Source organism: Notolepis coatsorum (assembly GCF_963971535.1).
Source record: "Notolepis coatsorum genome assembly, chromosome: 19".
In the NCBI taxonomy this organism is placed as follows: Eukaryota; Metazoa; Chordata; class Actinopteri; order Aulopiformes; family Paralepididae; genus Notolepis; species Notolepis coatsorum.
The window spans coordinates 40,999,650-41,013,661 of record NC_140183.1 but is presented as its reverse complement, the minus strand read 5'-3'; the positions used below and the strand labels follow the sequence as shown (position 1 = coordinate 41,013,661).

The 14,012-nt window shown below is 40.6% G+C and overlaps 1 protein-coding gene across 1 annotated transcript in view; it reads left to right on the top strand.

Annotated features, from left to right (window-relative positions):
* Positions 1–14,012, top strand: part of paqr6 (progestin and adipoQ receptor family member VI) — an 86,829-nt gene that overhangs the window by 21,703 nt on the left and 51,114 nt on the right. The window contains exon 2 of the mRNA XM_084337009.1: positions 5,352–5,626. Within this exon, the coding sequence (XP_084193135.1) occupies positions 5,352–5,626 (275 nt within the window). The remainder of the gene's footprint in view (positions 1–5,351; positions 5,627–14,012) is intronic.

The window sequence follows — 14,012 nt, the reverse complement described above, 5'->3', positions numbered from 1 at the left end:
GCCTGCGCCGGTCTGTCTGTTGAAGACCGAGGGAACCGCATCAGGCTTCAGCTGATTAGTGGTCTTCTGGACAAACCTTCCACCCCCAACAACATAATCCGAGGCAATGAAGTGTTCGCTGGAGATCTTCATTCCCTGTCCAACAGGCTGATCGCGCCGCCTGCGTGCAGCCAGCCTGAGTGCAGCTAACAGTAGCTACTGTCTGTAACTGTGATGCATTTTCTGTTTGCAGTCCAATGTTCACCAAAACACACACCCACACACTTATAATTTGTTCCTCAACGTTATATAGACGGGTCATGTTTTGTAAATTAACGTTATGTTTAGAATGGAATGAATACATGGGTCGGGAAAGATAGTTAGCTCAAAGCTAATCCGGCCTGTTTAACCACTAGCTTCTGTTAGCTAATGAAGGCTAATGCTGGCTGAGCAAGGAAACTAACTGTAAACGTTTTTACATGAAATACAGCCCAAAAACCCAAACGTTTGCTTATTAAATACATTCTATACTATAATAATACAAACGTTTCATTGCCTCTCTGTGACGACAAAGTTGTTTAAATAAGGGGAGAAAAGTAGCTAAAACCAATGTATTTGGATGGGACAGGAAGTACCATTGGCAACCGGAAGTCAGCCGGAAGTGCCTACTTTCAGGTTGTGCAAGTGGAGAATAAGTGGGAATGAATAAATGTACACAATTGAATAAGATATAACAGTCCATTTAATGTTTTTAAGTGCTGCAACTCAGAAATACAGTTCAATTTTACACAATATTTTTCAAATAATATTGTGACAAAATAAAAATGCACACAAAATAAAAATACACATTTCAAGTGTAAACAATAGATACAGCTACTGACATTATCACAATGACAATGTCAGTAGCCTAGCTATATCTATTATTAGGGCTGACCTTCGAAGCTTTTTTTGGCAATTGAAGCTTCGGGGCCGAGCTTCGATTTTAATTCGAATCTTCGAAAAATAAAAAATTATTATTATTATTTTTATATATATATATATTAAACTAAATAAGACTCGTGCACATCTGGTTGGACCCCGACTGGAGGTGCAGGTCAGCGCAAGAGAGATAAATAAACTAAAAGGAGAAAACCTTCAAGGGAAAGAAGGGACCGCACACTCCACAGGACTGGTTTTTGCTTATTTATTGTTGCACAACGCATTTCGCTATCGCTTCCTTCCTCAGGTGCACCTGAGGAAGCGATAGCGAAACGCGTTGTGCAACAATAAATAAGCAAAAACCAGTCCTGTGGAGTGTGCGGTCCCTTCTTTCCCTTGAAGGTTTTCTCCTTTTAGTTTATATATATATATATATATTTTTTTTTTATCTTATGTTGTGAGACTTGTACAGCACTTTGGTAAACTTTGTTGTTTTTAAATGTGCTCTATAAATAAAGTGGATTGGATTAATGAATTAAGTAGCCCCTTTCGTGACTGTGACGCAGCCAACAAGGTTTCACTCGGCTGTGTGATTTAATTCAAGGTGGATCGCTGTTGTCGTTTGAACAACTTCAGATTTCAATCATGGGAACTACCAATCCCCCAAATCAAGAATGTTTAAGATGAATGAATGAAGTAAGATTTAGATTATTTGAAATATGGCCTGTGTAGACTAAACTATGCACAGAATTATGTCAGTCTACAAGGTCCGGATTCTACATGGTCCGGCAATGTAGACCTTGTAGACTCCACTACAGACCAATTATCAGTGAATGTTTTTAAGAAGGGCTACTTCCACAAAAAAACAAAGAACTCACCAAAACATCTCAGTAGCACCTTATCTAAATGTTCTATTTCATATATGGAGATTCATATTTATTTATGTATTGCATGCATTTCTACATTTTATTTCCTATTTTGTTTATTCATCCCAGTATCTTTCTTTCTTATGTGTGGAATTCTACAAGGCATGTAGGTGTATATGTGTTTGAGGATGATATCCTTCAAACAAGCAATAGTGATGATATAATTTGGGCAGTGCTGAGCTGGCTTACTTTCCTCCAGTGTATTTGTCCCCCGGCCCCACCCAATGGCCCCATGCGCGCACACACACACACACACACACACACACACACACACACACACATTAATCGAAGTAAAAAAAAAAGTGATTTTTTTTGTTTTTGTTTGAAAAAGATTTTTATTTTTATTTTTATTTTTTAAATTTTTTTTTTTTTTTTATGTTCGAAGCTTGTGCCATCGAACGAAGCTTCGAAGCTTCGAAGTATTTAAGACAGCCCTATCTATTATATTGTGATGAAATATAGTGCATAATTTAGGCACCTTTAGTTTATTTCGTTTATAAAGGACGGTGTGTACTGACAATCATTTGCATTAAACAAATGGATGGGTGCACCAGATTTAGCTAGAAGCTATCATTTCCATCTATAGTCCTATGTACTGTAACGTTACATAGCTATTTAATCACAATAGTGTCGCACGTGTTTTTGCGGGTCCAGTCCGCGGTACGTTGACAGAATTTGCAAAACACCTTATCCCCAGAGGCATAAAAGTCATTAGGATACTGCTCTGCTCTGAATTTAGGGCTTATTGCGGAATTTCGTAGCTTCTTGACGACGTTAACACCGAAGCAGCGAGACGCTTGGACACTGCTGCGTGTTGTGTGTAACACACAGCGGTCCCCGCCTCCCCGGTCATGTTTGCTTTGCAACAAACGTTCCACCCAAAAACGGAATTTCAGTCCAGATTAGGCCAAATTCTGCAATATTCCACGTTTTGCAGTTGATTCCATTTTTATTGGTAAATTCCGTGATTCCGTCCGCGATTCCGTGAACGCGGATTTCATATGGCTCTATCCTACTGCTAAACATAAGGTTACATGGCTGCATAAATGTTTAAGATGTGTTTTCTTGCCTCTAGTTTTTTTCCTAAGATTTGCGTGCAATGCCTTAAACTTAAAGGAACACGCCAACTTTTTGGGAAATTAGCTTTTGCCATCTACCCTGGAGTTAGACAAGCAGATACATACCCTTTTCTTCTCTGTGCATGCATTAGGCTTAGGGAACAGCTGCACCGTTAGCTTAGCGTCATTCACTGGAAGTAAGTGTGCCAGTGTAGCCTAGTTCCCAACAGTCACAAAAATACACTCCAAATACAACTCCAAAACGTTCCTGTAAACATGTTGTGACCTGTGTATTTAGATCATCATCTTCGTTTTACGTCCCTATTTTCCCACTACAGTGAGGTTGGACGGGGCGATGACTCCACACCACTGGAGTCATCGTTTTGGTTTGTAGCTAGTTTTATACCTCAGATGCCCTTCCTTACAGGAAACCCCATTGTCGGTGAGGACCTAGCCTTTGCGTATTCCTACACACACAAGGCAGTGTGGTTTTCTTTCAGGGTTTTCTCCCTTAGCCTTTGCATATCCCTATGCACACACACAAGGCAGTGCGGCACCCTGTATCCCTAGGTAGGGAGGCTAGAGAGGGTATTAACACTTGCCCAAGGTGGACCCTCAGACTAGTGGAGGGAAGGAGTTGTCTTACTTCTCCATTTTAGTTCGGCTTCCGCTAGAACTAGCCACTGCCCTCCCACGTGGAGAAATAAAAAATAAAAGAAATTGACATTTTCGTTTTCTAAGCAGATATATACTCTGAATTCTTTTTTGCACAGCGAGGGAAGGATCTAAGAGAGGTAGTGTGACCTTCCACGCGTTACACTCTCTTAGTGAGAGTCCGCGCTGCCAGGTGAAAAATAAATGGTGGGCTGGGTACACATGTGTCGGAGGAAGCATGTGATAGTCTCCGCCCTCCCAGACCGATTGTAGGGGGTAGAGTGCGCAACGACCAGGAAGGGGATTGGGAATTGGCATAACGACTAACATTGGGAGGGGAGAAAAACGGAAAAAGAAGGGGGAAAAAGATAAGAAAAAAAATAAGAAAAACGAAAATGTAAACCTTTTTAAAATTTTATTTCTCCATACCCTTCTTTTCTAAGCTGCTATAAATCTTCATGATTGAAATTCATAGTATAGATTAGTATCATCTATGGGTGTAATGATGCAACCTCTCAATGATTAAATTCGATTACGATTCTTCAGGCAACTATTCAATGCATCATGAAATCTCTTCATTTGACCTCGATTCGATTAATTTTCTATCTGTAAATTTTTTTTTGAATACACAAATGTGGCTGGGGGAACTGATTCACTCAGCATGAATGGACTATATAGGTCAATAAAAACAATACACAAAAAATAACAACTTGATTGACACAAGTTACATGAAAATACACACAGTGGAGCAGTGGAATGATTGTGTGCATATAAGGCAGGGTATTATTAACACAATGGCGCCCAAGCACGGATATATCCGGCTTTCGAATCCATGCTTAATATCCGTGGCAAGTTGTTTTGGCTTTTATTCCATTTTAATAACCTATTCAAGGTCGCCGAGCTGCACTGCAGATGTACCCTACTCTTTGAATTCGAGAAAGTGCATTACTGGCCAGATCCTCTTAGGGGAGCTATCGCGATAATGCAGTGTTCCCTGTGGCCGAAGTTGTCTTTTCTTTTTTTTTATATCTCTAATGTAGTTTTCTACCCACCTGAAGCGATAGCTATTGTCTGTTGCACGGAATACGTTTTGGATCGCGGATTTCACTATGCAATAAGGGGATTTATCATCAGCCAATGGACATATCGATCTACCAGATGGCGATCGATAACGGGGAAATGCTCGGGGGGATCCAACCGGCTCATGGTAAGATCTTTTTCACGTAAATTACATGCTGATCAGAGCTTGCTATGATACTCAACCAGCCGACCAGCGTATGTGGCTACTTAGACGAACACGGTTATTGGTAATCAATAATCAGAAACGACGTCCCCCGCCCCCCCCCCCCCCCCCTTTCATGCATACATGCTTGAGGATCATACCGATCATATGCAGTTTTGAGTTTTAACTGTAGCTTTTGTATAACGGAAATGCCATTGGATATAACTTTAGTAGCTATTAGCCCTTTATCTCGCCTTCCAGGAAATATACTAGACCAAATGCCGTATAACGCTTATATTCACGGCGCTATAAAATGAGAATGTATTGATGACATTTCTTTTTCTTTAATCCATTTTGAAGGGACGGTTTATGGTCCCAATTGACAATGAGAATGGACAGATAGCAATACTATAAAGTATAGATTTAGCTCTACAAACAGCCCCAAGTCTGTTTACATATGCTGGTCGTCTAGAGTGGGGCCCGTCTAATCCCTGTGGCCGTCAATGTGTTAATGGATAATGTATCCGTTTGGGACATGTATTTGTGGTGGGCTTGTCACAAATAAACATGTATGCTTCTTGTCTCTCTCTGCAGTGTTCCCTGTGTGGCGGGGTGGGGGGGCCCTTGGCGGTGGTGGCTGGGGCCAGGGCTGGGGCTGGGGCCGCTGTATGAGATGGGAAGCGGCGGGCCCCGGGGGAGAGGGGGCCCAGGCCCCGGGGTTTGACTGCCCCGTCTGGTGTGTGCTCTGCCGTGGGGGACGGGCCAGGCTCAGGGAGGCCTGTGAGAGAGGGAGGGGGGCCATCAGGCTGCCCACAGCCATACTGAGCATCAAACTGCCCCCGCTGTTCGACATCCACCAGGTCCCCAAGGTACGTCAGCCATGAGAGAAAATGCTTTAGAAGGTTTCCACTAATAACACACACAATAACTTTTACACTGATGGTATGGTTTATTTCTTAATCCCTGAGGGGAAACATGGTTTGCCACCAGAGCGAATACACATATACAAACATGAAAGAAACAGTTACATGATACAATACACTACAGGATACACAACACAATAGGAGAGCCTCTTAACACAGTGCTATCGGTGTTTGTAATTTTTTTTTTACCGCAGCAGGAACAAAGCTCAGTAGAGCATTGAGGCATCAACAATCCATTACTAAATGAGCTTCGCAGAGCATCGAAAATTCTAAACAGTGGGTGGCCTACAAAAGATAAAATGGTGTTCAGTTTAGTCCTGGTTCGCTTGGCTATGGTGATCTCCAGGGCCCAGGAGTTCAAAACTTTTAATCCCTATCTGATGGATTGGATCAGATTTGTATTCATTCATTTCAACTCATTATGAATTGAAAATGGGGGACCCTGACAAGACGGAAGTCTTTCTCTGGTCTGCATCCCCTTAACAATTGTGTGTATTGAGCTGTACTGTACTGTACCCATTCTGCAATCTGTTAATTAAAATGTTCAATCAATCAATCAATCAATAGGGATCCAATGTTTTGAACTCCTGGGCCCAGGGAATCAGGAGGAAGGCCAATCACTGAGCCAGCCTTTTTAATGATTTTATTTATACGTTTTTTGTCCGAAAAAGACACTAGCCAGGATGCGTCTATGCCTTCTACAACGCTGTTCGGTTTCCGGGTTCCTCTGATTGGCCACTAAGCCCACGTGACCCTACGCTAGCACGCCCCCCTTATCGCCGCCAGTTATCGCGTACGCCCGCACATGAGCATGAGCCGCGACAAGCGCCTTCAATGACAGAGCTCTCATATTTGCGAATGCATAAACTATATCTTAAATTATGGCGATGTGTCTAATATGGCCATCGCTTATCAATGACTTTTGTTTACATCAGGGTGAACGCTGTTGCATTCGCAAATATGAGAGCCAGCAATACGCAGCTCCAGTTAACCTAATTTATACCGTAATGAATCATTAAAAAAATATACCGTTAACTGGAATATGTTGTTTCTTTACACATATGTTGGATTATGTAATTGGTTTGTCATGACAAACCAATAAAAAATCGCTACTTTACATCAGGGTGAACGCTGTTACGCTGCCACCACCCACTTCAATGACAGAGCTCTCATATTTGCGAATGCATAAACTATATCTTAAATTATGGCTATGTGTCTAATATGGCCGTTGCTTATCAATGACTTGTTTTGTTTACATCAGGGTGAACGCTGTTGCGCGCCACCACCCACTTCAATGACAGAGCTCTCATATTTGCGTATGCATAAACTATATCTTAAATGATGGCTATGTGTCTAATATGGCCGTCGCTTATCAATTGACAGAGCTCTCATATTTGCGAATGCAACAGCGTTCACCCTGATGTAAACAAAACAAGTCATTGATAAGCGACGGCCATATTAGACACATAGCCATAATTTAAGATATAGTTTATGCATTCGCAAATATGAGAGCTCTGTCATTGAAGGCGCTTGTCGCGGCTCATGCGCATGCGCGGGCGTACGTGATAACTGGCGGCGATATGGGGGGCGTGCTAGCGTAGGGTCACGTGGGCTTAGTGGCCAATCAGAGGAACCCGGAAACCGAACAGCGTTGTAGAAGGCATAGACGCAGCCAGGATACCTTGGTAGAATACATAGAGAAGTGACCTGCTGATGTTGAAAGAACAAAGTTTTCTCAGATGAAAGAGCAGAGACTCACATACCTGCCAACCAGTGTTAATTTTGTCATGTGTCAAATGCTCCTTTTTCGTTTTCATCATATTTAGTCACCTTCATTTATTTTACGTTTAGTCAGTTTTAGTCTACAGGTCTGAGCATTTTAGTCAGTTTTAGTATCGATTTTGTCTTTTTTTGTTTTAGTCTAGATTTAGTCAGGGGGAAAAGCTTCATTGACGACCACATTTAGTCATCATTTTGTTTTTGTTGACAAAATTAACACTGCTGCCAACTGCTGTGAAAAAGGGGCTTCAAACTTGCTGGAATAGTTCTTTCATTTTGGTAGTTTTGTCCTCATTCCTTTTCGTCAGGCACTGAGGATATGTATGTTTACTCTGGGTTGCCAGGATGTGCAGGAATAATTAAACCTAGTATATGTAAGGGATAATGTATAGCTACGAGGTCATTGTCGCAAAATAATTGACCGACACGGAGTTTAAAATACCGAGCCGCCGCGGCGAGGTGTTTTAAACGTAGTGAAGGTCAATTATTTTGCGACAATGACCGAGTAAAGCTATACATTATCCCGCTTATTACATGGCTAACTTACTAACAATATACCTAATTCATTTGACAAATCGCAGTTGTTCTGTGGCTCTGTCAGCCCAAATAAAGTGATTATTATTATCGCGGGCAGCAGCCTCTGTTCTGGCTCCGCTGTGTTCTGGTCCGCTCGTCGCTCCGCCCCCTGTCATCGCCGGCAGCACTGAATTGCACTGAAACAGTGTGTGTCAGTGGGCTTGATTGCGAACAGCTGCGCTCTGCGGTCATTATTGAAAAATCTGCGTCATTATTGAAAAATAATGACCGCAGTCGGGGGGCTGTTGACCAATCACAAGCAAGCATTTCGGCGAATGTGAAAACGCCATGTAATAAGAAGGGGATAAGACGGTTTCACAATCTAATCTGGCAACACATATCACCATACAAAGCTAGATTTCATTCATGTCACTATACAACTTCATTAAAAACTACACATTTATATTACATACTTGGTGTTCGGGAAGTGTGGAGAATAGGTGAAAACATGGTAAAAATGTAACAAAAAGGTTCACTGTGTAATGTGTAGTGATAAAAACCTTGTTTAAATCTTTTTATTCCATCCATGTCTTGGTTATAATGGATTTCTTTTCACAAAAATCACAATAATGTGTCCTAGCAGAGGTAAATATTAACCATATGTTGTCTAGATTGCTTGTAATTAAGTACAGTTTACATCTGTTAAGTATTTAATTTTTACATAAATTGTTATGGCTGAATTGTTCCCAAATCCCAATAACATGTGAACATTGGCAAAGCAAACACCGCACATTACAAGAGTTAATGAGACCGAAGTACATGAGCCTCCTGCATTTATTGTTACTCATTATTTCTACATTGCATACAGTACAACAGGGGTGGCCAACCCGCGGCTCGCGAGCCGCATGCGGCTCTTTGCCCGTCAATGTGTGGTTCTTCCATCCATAAAAAAAATAAAAATTAAAAATGGTATATATATATATATATATATATATATTTTTTTTTACCTTTATTTTATTTATGTCACTCATTCCATAAGGACATAGAATAAACATTTAATAATTTTTTTAAATGGTCCATTTGCATGTTCTTGGTATCCGAATCTAGGGACATATATGGATCAGTGTCAGAAATAGTGTGTATGTTACTAGGCTTGAGTAAATTGTAATGAACCAAAGGAGAATATCAATTCTATTTAAAACAAATTTTAATCTTTGACTGTGAATAACACCATGCAAAAATTTACCAGACCTGAAAAATCTAAGCAAATGAATAAAGGGAAGATGATTAAACAGAAGGTTTTGTAGATACAGTACTGAATTCTGCCATCTTTTTTATAATGTAAATTTCTCCACCATTTTTCATCATATTGCAACACCGTTTTTTGCAAGACGTTCACAGAAAGGTAGAGAAACTAACTGCGTTCTGTTTTATGGCAATAACGTTCAGGTTTGTGGGAGATAATCCCAAAAAATAAGAGAAATAAAAAAGTAAATCCAGAAGTCCGATGATTGACAGGGGCTGGTGTGAGCTGGGTAGGGTAGTTTTTCGAAATTCGAAAGCCCTGAGTCTCTTCCTTCAAAAGACTACACTCACTTTTGGCTGTGCCACTTCCTCCTGTCAATATGCGCCGGTTTCCGACTCAATGCCCTGAGATTTCTATAATCTTATATTTCACTAATAACAGTTAAAAATAATTGGTAAACAAACGTAATGCTGAAAATATACACTTTTACTGTATATCTCGGGCTTAAGAGGTTAACCCTGTGAGGCCCAAATTAAAAAGACATTAGCAACTTCAGAGGGTGGGACATATAAACACATTTACTATCAAATAGCATTGTGAGGCTGAACAACAGGACCAATTGACTATATATGTGCTTAACATTTTTTAAATAAACATTATTTTTTTAAATGGCTAAAAGTGATTTTGTAATTTTGCAACCGTGGGTCTCACAGGGTACTTTTAACCCTGTGAGGCCCAAATAAAAAAGACATTAGCAACTTCAGAGGCCAGAGGGTGAGACCTATAAACACATGAAAGGTGCCGTGACTGAAAAAAAAGTTGAGAAACGCTGGTTTTTTTGTGGCTCTTAGTCTCTGACTGGTTGGCCACCCCTGCAGTACAACATACAACTATGTATGATGACTAGCATACAGTCTAATGTCTGAATGTATGTCCATGTGGCATGTAACTTCAGTAATCCAGCGTGGATGGATTTAGTGTTGATAGTGTTACTGGGCTGTGGGTAGGGTTGGGCACAGAGAACCGGTTCTAATAGGAACCGGTTCCTAACTTCCGGTTCTGGAACCGGAAGTAACATGTTTGCATTTCGATTCTTAACACTTTGATTGCCTAAGGTTAAATTCATGATATACCATCCGTTGCCAGCTCTATTTAACATGGAGAAGTTCCCCTTCTTTGCAGGGCTATAACTTTTTAAATTCTATTGCTAGATTGCCATTATTAGGGCCCATTCAAGGTCCATTTACTACACGTCATCTGATGTTGACCGGATGGGCGAGGGGGCGTTTATAATTCCGTGGGCAACGTTATACCATTCATCTAATGTGGGTCATATGTTCATCATAGCAGTTAGTAAAGAACACATTAGAATATAACGCTAAAACTCACCCCAGTCTCCTCGGGCCGTTGGGCGATCAGCGTGGAGTGGACAGTTTTAAATTATGGGATGTCGAAATACCGGATCTATTTCCAGGTTGTATAATAGTATATACGTCCAAATCATGTTGTTTTTTCGAGTTATTTCCACCGATCGATGTTCACTGTGTGAAGACTGAGTCTCTCTAACATTAGCGAGTGCCCGGACCACATATGGAGTGAGTCCTGCCGGGTTAAAGGTTGACATCCGGTTTTTCGATCTGCCGATCGGCCACCAGATGGCGCTCTTGGACCGCTAGAGGATTGAGAGGAGATCAGAACTGTGTGTCAAGGCTGCAGAGGGGAAATATGATTCCGATCACAGATTTTTGAAATATTGATATCAAAGACGAGTTCCGGCGTCCTCGGCAACTTGAGCATGGCGGGGAATGACGAGTTCCGGCGTTTTCGGCAGTTAAAGTGTTAAAAAGAAAAATATATATATATATTTTTTTTTTACTTTGTTAATTAATACCCTAGTTACAGTACAGCAACCAAATTAAACTGTATCAAGTCAACTGACGATGTGAATAGTATGAAAACAATTTAAGATTTTTCAAAAAAATAAGCTGTGACCTGTTTTGACCTGCACCTCAAAGAATCGGAACCGAGAATCATTTAGAACAGGAATCGAAATGGAGAATCGGAATTGGAACCGGAATCGTTCAAATCCAAACGATGCCCAACCCTAGCTGTGGGCCAAGGCAAATTCCTTCCATGTACCTCACAATAGGCGTGTTTCTGATTCTGATAAAAAATGCAATACTGTCAGCATTTAAAGATATTTCACTTTCACAAAATCCAGAAGTCTTCTGTCAAATGTATCAAAGTAGCGACTACTGCTGTCCCCGTTGTCCATCAACACCACCATTCCTCCCAGGTGTCAGGCTTCTCATTCACTTCCATTTATTTTGGGGACCTAAATATCATACATCTGGAAGTATAAACATACTACAGAAATATTATTCTATGTATACAGCATATGAGTTAATGTTGCCATTTTCAAATGATCATAGAAGGAACTATTTCTCTTATGCAGTATGCATAACACTTGAGGTGTAGTTTGACCAAATGTCAGCTTTTTCACAGACTGTTTGGAATCTTTTCCAGCATGGCAACGTGAAACCATGGGTAACCACTCCCCCACCATTCTGTGTAAGACAAAGATAAACAGCACACTCAAACATACACCAAACTGTTACTGCTTCTGCTTTTATTTTTCAAAGATCAAAACAAACACATACTACATTATATATCTCACTGAAAGCTGCACAGCAGTACCTTGTTTATGGGCCATTCTACCGAATTGGTTCAAAGTCAGGTTGGAAATATTTAGAAATTGTGTATGTTTTATTCCCAAAACTTTGTCTGAATATAATTTCTAAAGTACATATATCTAGTAAAAGTACCGTACATTTTTATATTGTATTTTCAGACTCTTGGAATGTTTTTCCTCTCCCAAAAATTGTCACTACCGAAACATAGTAATACACTATAGTAAAAAATTTAATTTAAAAAAAAGTATTATATTAACACTTTGAATGCCACTCACGGCTTTTCTCGGGTTTACCCCCCGCTGGTTGAATGCCCATCACGAAAATATTTGTTTTATTCATTTTTATTCGTTTTTATTAGCAATCTGAAATCATATTGCATCAAGCGAGCCTACCGTTGGAGATCCAGTCACCCCAGGCTCTCAGATGTGAAAAAAGCGCATTGCGGATTGGACTCAATGAAAGTGAATGGGAGAAAGGATTTCTGACTCCACATTTTACGTCGCACTCACGCAGCCGGCATCGACCGGCATCACTCCGGAGCCTGAAGAGCAGCGGGGATTATGTGTTCTACTGTATACACAGTCGATTTTTTCGAATGGTGATCAGGAATTGGAATAATCCATTTGGATACCATCTGATCTCAGGTAAGGAATCTATGTTATCAGTCTTAGGATATCAGACAATGCACCTACAAAAGCAGATGATTACAATTAAATTAGCCAACTTGGTAACACATTAGTCATAGCAGCATAGGCATAGCCTTATTAATGTTTTGTGTGGCGTCGCCGTCGTGTACAACGATACTTAAGTTTTTTAGGTGATTTGACAAAGTTATTGTAGAGTTGTGATATGCCATTTTCTTCTGGCATATCTGGCACTCGGCTTTTTGGGCATTGTCTTTGCATATTTTAAAGTGTAACCACACGTCTGATGACTTCTTCGTCGACATGTCTGCTACACATGTCCTTGTTGTTTTCAACACAGATAATCTCCACGTGCTTGTTGTAGAGAGGTGGAGTCGAGGCGCCGCTTACTTTCGTTTAATTGGAAAGGAGGCGGGAAGGCGCCGCTTACTTTAATTTCATTGGAATGGAGGCGCACGATTTTGGAGGCAACATTTTTTTTTTTTTTTTATGTTCAAAGCTCGTGCCATCGAACGAAGCTTCGAAGTATTTAAGACAGCCCTAACTGCGCATGGGGGGGGGGGCTCTCTCTCTCTACGCTCAATGATCAGATTTAAAGTATCCAAACGTTGCGGGGGGGGGGGGGGGGGGGCTCAGTCTTTGCCAAGTATACTTTTCACATACAAGGAATTTGCTTTGGTTGATTGATTGAACATTTTAATGAACAGATTGCAGAATGGGTACAGTACAGCTCAATACACACAATTGTTAAGGGGATGCAGACCTGGTTAGAGTTGCATAGATGGAGAGACTAATTAATTAACTGATTAGAGTTACATAGATGAGACTAATGAACTGGTTAGAGATACATAGATGAGAGATTAATGAACTGGTTAGTTACATAGATGGAGAGACTAATTAATGAACTGGTAAAAAAAAATCAGAATCAGTAAATAAGAGACTGGTTGGTTCGTAATGGGCTGCTGGAGTTAAAATTACTTGTACCTGAGGCCTGCCTGGGCACATGACATCAGTGGTGGTTCACCCGTCGCCTCTCACTTTACCATGACTGCACATAAACCTGGCACACAACATACTTGTTCACATATATCATTTTGCTTTCACTCTAAATGAAATATGTCTCACATAGACCCCCCAGTACTTTGTGGAGACGAAGATGGGAGGCCCGTCTGTGGACCAGAGTACCAGTCTTCTCCTCAGACATATAAAATCAGTTTTTCACATTAGGATCTAACATCCCAACAGGCCACCTTGTTTATGGTTTGATTCAGTTTTAGTAGAATGTGAAAGACATGAATAATGTGACATACTATAAAATCTGTTTCTTTACAGTGCAATGAAATAGTTCTGGATTACTGTTACTGTACAGTTCAAAGTCGTCTTTACCTTCTGTTTGGTATCCACAGTTTAAAACCTGACAGTCTTCCCTCTTGTCTGACACCCACTCTTAATGG